This window comes from Wasmannia auropunctata, unplaced genomic scaffold (genome assembly GCF_000956235.1).
Source record: "Wasmannia auropunctata unplaced genomic scaffold, wasmannia.A_1.0 LD335393.1, whole genome shotgun sequence".
NCBI lineage: Eukaryota > Metazoa > Arthropoda > Insecta > Hymenoptera > Formicidae > Wasmannia > Wasmannia auropunctata.
This window is the reverse complement of record NW_012027497.1, coordinates 6,756-12,588: the sequence shown is the minus strand read 5'-3', so window position 1 is coordinate 12,588 and position 5,833 is coordinate 6,756. Positions and strand designations below refer to the sequence as shown.

The 5,833-nt window shown below is 30.5% G+C and overlaps 2 protein-coding genes across 2 annotated transcripts in view; one reads left to right on the top strand and one right to left on the bottom strand.

The window, feature by feature from the left end:
- Positions 1-2,065, top strand: part of LOC105457097 — a gene marked incomplete at its 5' end in the record, with an annotated part of 5,444 nt that extends 3,379 nt beyond the window's left edge. Inside the window, one exon of the mRNA XM_011701547.1 lies at positions 586-2,065. The remainder of the gene's footprint in view (positions 1-585) is intronic.
- Positions 2,066-3,215: 1,150 nt separating this feature from the next.
- On the bottom strand, positions 3,216-3,778 carry LOC105457096 (frizzled-9-like; the record flags this gene model as incomplete). The annotated part of the gene is made up of 1 exon (XM_011701546.1): positions 3,216-3,778. A coding segment is annotated over one exon (563 nt), but the record flags the coding sequence as incomplete, so codon positions are not given.
- Between the last annotated feature and the right edge of the window lie 2,055 nt (positions 3,779-5,833).

Here is a 5,833-nt window from a genome sequence, read left to right as displayed (position 1 = left end):
CGTCCGCCTACTGCTGAATGCAGGCGCTCGGCGAGATACGACCGCCCCACCGCTGGTAGTTCCTAGCCGGTAGTTGACGAGCAGTGAGGCGGTTGTATCTCGCCGCGCGCCTGCATTCAGTGGTATGGCGGACGGATATGCGTTTATTCGCTGATTTTCAAAAATTAATATCTTTTTAACGATTGCGAATTTTTTAAAATGATAAAGGACTTTTCTGTTCAGTTTCATCTGCTCTACCTGCCCATAAAGTCTGGTGCGATTATTATGGGACACCCTGTATATATGGGTGTAACTTAAATAACGACCACTAATCATATAGCACTATTCCTGATAAAAAATTGAGTCAAAAAGTCTTAAGCCTTTTTTTTCTACAATTCTTAATTATGCAGTTATTCCTCTAGTTAAGCTAAACCAATCGGCACCGTTCTTTAGACGGGCGCACGTCAGTGAGCCGCGCGCGTAGTAGTGTGCGTGAGCGATCCGCCCAAAGAGTTTATATACATAGAGTAGAAGAGACCTAGTGGCGCCTTTGACTGGAACCGTGAGCTGACAGAAAGAGAAAGAAAATGGTAGAGTGAAGGGTACATCCATCTTTTATCTTTTTCTCGCATGCGCGATTGAACAAGGATGCAGATGGGCGACTCGTTTTCAGTCTCTTTTTATGTGCTCACGCATTCTTAGTTGGCTCCTCTACACCTTGAAAATTGTCGCAGAATTATCGTAGAGAAAAATCATCGCTTTATTACAAAATAAAATCATGATATTCGAGTATAGAAACTGAGAATTTTAGCATGAAATTTTGATGAAATCATAAATCATCGATATTGATATCAATCTATCAGAGATTAAATTTATTAATATAGTTATAGAATTTTATTCTAATCGATTAATTGCGGGATATTCAACATTATAAACTTCGTTATCGTTAAAATTTAAACTTATTATTATAGAATTAGTATCTTCAGTATTATAAAGCAAATTTAGATTTTCAATATTATAAGATATGAATCTCAAACTTATCTTATTTCAAAACAAAATATATGAAAATTTTGTCATGAGCTTTAAAACTTTGATATACAATCTGTAACTAATTGACATTGAGACTTTAAAAATTCGATAACGACTTAGAGTTTCAACTAGGATTTGAAGCATTTTGATATTATGAAATCTGGAATTTTGCAATATTCCATTAGCTTCGGCGTCATGAGATCTAGAACCTTGACATAGATTCTAGAATTTTCGAACATTATTGGTCCTGGAACTTTATCTTACTCCATTTTAACTTATCGGAACATCGACATCATAGGATCTAGAGCATTGTTATTTTAACACCTGGAGCATTGTAGAATCTGGAGTCTCGTGGAATTTGAAGCCTCGCCATCGTGGGATTTGGAACCTCGGCATCGTGGGATCTGGAGCCTCGGCATCATAGGACCTGGAGCTTCAGTATCGTGGAACTTGGAGATTTCAAGTTGAATCTTTAATATTATGGGATTTATAATTTTGCAACCTAGAAATATTAATAATCTCGTCGGACATCGTGGGATCTGAATCTTCGTAACATTGTAAGATTTGAAGTTTAACATCGTAAGATGTCTGAAATTTTGATGACATTTTGAGTTTTCATTATTATGAAATTTTGATTGTAAATATTATATTATATTACTCTAAATCTTGGTATCAAAAGTTAAAGTTGTTATTAAGAAATTGAATTTTCAACATTATGGATTTAAATTTTTAACTTGGCAAAATCTGAGCTTTTATCAAGAGTTGTTGCATTATAAGATTTATATTCTATAAATCACTATAAGATCTACTACATTGTGAGATTTATATAATATAAGATAAAATAAAATTTTGAGATAGCTTTTCAGATGTTTTAATTTACCGATCTAATTTTTGAATTTATTTTTTATATTTTAATACTGGTGGCTGTAGAATGCACACATTTTCATGATCAAGCGAGTGACTTCGATTTATTTTATATTCACTGAACACGGTTAAAAATATGAGCCGAAATGTCTAAAATATATGAGAATAAAACTCTTTATTTTTTAATATTAAACTGCGTATTATTAACTGCGCTTGATTCCCATTTCCTTTTATATTGTTATTTTTTTATATTTTCATGTTATTCTCTATTTTTTAATATTCTTTTTTTTATATATGCATGTACAGTACACAGCGTAATACAAAATTAGAAAATAGAAACTTGAAAATAAAATATGAAACTTTGAAAATATATTAATGTGTTGGTGATATTGATACAAATATTTTGAGACCAAGAACGAATATAATCTGCAAATCTTGTTTCAGTTGTTTTAAAAATTTTGATTAATAGATAATTACACAATTTAATTAATTATACTACTAAATATTACAATTAATACAATTGATATAATCCTGAATTAATTATATTCAGTAATATAATTAAATGTGTATAATTGCTTATTAAATTAATATAAATTTCATGTAAGATTTTGAATACATAAACTTCTAGAAAGGATACTATTTTTTGTGGATTATATTTCTCATAATTAATTTTTTATCACTTATACATAAATTGTATTTTCCTTTAATTTTATTTCAATAATTTTTTGAGAATTCTAATTTTAAATGATTTATCTTTTACCAAATTATATCTGGTATTTTTAAAAGTTTATGATATTAAAAAAGGCGTATGGTATAAATATTATAAATTCCAATATATTAGAATTAGAGTGAATATAATTCATGTTCAGTGAAATTATATATTCTTGTTATTTTGTTGTATTTCAATTCATAAAAGATTGAAAATATAATATAAAATAAAATATTAAGATAAATAATGATAAATTACATTTGTTAGAAATTGGATTGTTACGAGTACGCGACAACTATAAAAACGTTTGTTATTAAATTGAGTTTAATGACTATTTAATTTTTATTTTAATTAATTAAAGATTAATACACACTAAGAGCAGGAATACATTATTTTTACAATATATACAACATATATACAAAAACGCAATCGCTCTTAACACTTATATCGCTCCACGGATTAATATGATTTAATAAATAAAAAATCACAATAATATGTAAATACTATTCTAATTAATCTCTTTCACAAGATATCCCAATGTCGAGGAAACATCTAAAATACTCGAAGCGCATCTGTAAGATTTAAAACTTTCATGACATTCAAATGTCGCATTGATAGAGTAGATTTAAGATCGTTAAGCGATGTTGTCGTCCTGCTTAAAGCCCTGGAAAGGGCTTTGCATCCTGACGGGTTTACTGGGCGCGGCAAGCAGTTTGCTCCAAGCACGGCAGGTTTTGCCAGACCATACCCACATGCCGGAGGTGACGCCGACCACGAGAGATAAGAAGAGCCTAAGAAGGGCAACTTCGAGGCCGGCGGCTCGGTATACCGGGCCTGGGACGCAATTCTGCGCCGCGCGACAGTCTAGCGCGGCCAGCAGCGCTAGTTTTCGCCATCGCGGCCTCATCGAGGCCTCCTGCAGTACGCAGACGAGGCCACCCAGCGCCGGTAGCGCGTACAATAGCGCGAAGATACCTAGCCGCGTCATCAGGCGCTCCAATTTTGTTGCGCTGCGTCCGGCGCAGCGCACAGCCCTTCGCACGCGAATCAGCGCGCCTCCAGCGACACTACCAAACACGCAGCCCAGCAACAGCAGCACGGCGTGCGGCAGCACTTCCAGCCACAGTGCCGACTCATCGGAGATTTGACACAGCCCGGTCAACTCGTCTGCAACCACGTTGCGCGACAATAAACTTCCTGCATGGAGAAAGACGTGTGATTATTTGCTATAAATATCATAATAAATCAGAAAAATATAATTAAAAATCAATAAACAGACGTTTAAATATTAATTTAAAAAATGTCACAATTGAAAAGCGAATTAAATAGTAATGTTGTATAATTAACATGTTGATCAATGACGGATTCTAATTCGCTTGTCTTTCCGATGACGTCGAAGTGAATTTTCACGCTTAAAATTAATATATTTATTATTTTAGACTATTATTTTAATATTAAGGCTCCTGCAGTTCACGATCACTACTATCTTATTATTGTTAGATTGTGACGTCAGAAGCGAGAAAATATACAAAAAAATTCTTGCAAAATATATTAAAATAGAAATATATATTTCAATAAAACAAAATTTAAATCGTTAGAACCTTGCAAAATTTGCCTTGAAAATTTTTCTTTTATTTCGTTAATTAATAAATAATATTTTTTGAAATGAAATATGCATAACAAATAATGAAATAAGCCATAATTTACAGCTAAGACAACTGTCAAATTAACAATATAGAAATAAATATAATTTAATTCCTCTTCGAAACAACAAGATAATTTTCTGTATATTTTATAAATCTATTCTATTGATTACAAATGTTTTATTAAAAAATATTTCTATGTGAATTAATATATTTTATAAGAATTTTTATTGTGTATTTTCTCATTTCTGATGTCACAATCCAAGATAATAGTGATGAGTGAACAAGAGCCTTAATTAATTATATATTTGTAGAATTAAAAATATAGTTTTAAAGGCTGAAAAGCCGGTTTTTTTAGATTTTTCTGCGGATTTTTTCGGTTTCTTTCCCAAGGCCGGGTAGAAAAATTCAATGGAAAATTTCACGTACATATTCATAAAACCTATCATATTTTACTTTTGCAACACTTTGATACACTTTTCAAAATTTTCAAAATTTTATAACAAGCATATATTGATAATGTTAAATACTAAAGAAATAAAAAGCAAATTACATAAGAATAAATAAAAAAACAAATAATGTATTTTTCAAATAAAACGTACGGCTCTTGACAATTATTAATAATTAATTATCAAAAATATTTAAGAGATGTTTAATACGTACAATAGTAGCAAAAAGTTAAAGGACTGATTTTGACGAATATGCTCTTCTCATATAGTTTGAGTAATAAAGGATTGTGCAGAATGTTATCATTTATTCAGAACTAAGGGGTAGAAATGCTTCTGTTGCTTTTTTTTCTGCAAATTTTCGAATTCTATGGCCAAATCTAACCTAAAATTCCAAATTGAAATCCTTATAACTTTGGATTGCTTCAGTGAACTCCGGTTTTTGTCTTAAGTCTTTCAACATATATAAGAACAATCTGTAAAATTTTTGTTAAATTCCTTTTTTTTTAATTCTATAGGTACAGAATATAAAAATTCTATACCTATAGAATTTTTAAAATAATATAAAAATTCTATACCTATAGAATTTTTAAAATAATAGGAATTTAACAAAAATTTTACAGATTGTTCTTATATATGTTGACAAAAGTCGGAGTCAATTCACTGAAGCAATCCATAAGGATTTTAAAAATTCTATAGGTATAGAATTTTTATATTCTATACCTGTAGAATTTTTAAAATAATAAGAATTTAACAAAAATTTTACAGATTGTTCTTATATGTTGAAAGACTTTGTTGAATGATTATGTTGAAAGACTTAAGACAAAAGCCGGAATCGATTCACTGAAGCAATCCAAATAAGTTATAAGGATTTCAATTTGGAATTTTAGGTTAGATATTTGGCCATAGAATTCGAAAATTCGCAGGAAAAAAAGCAACAGAAGCATTTCTGCTCTCTAGTTCTGAATAAATGATAACATTCTGCACAATCCTTATTACTCAAACTATATGATAAGAGCATGTATTCGTCAAAATTAGTCCTTTAACTTTTTGCTACTATTGTACGAATTAAACATCCTTAAGTATTTTTAAAGAGTTTTGATTATTAATAATTGTCAAGAATCATACGTTTTATTTGATATTTAAGTTGATATTTATATTAA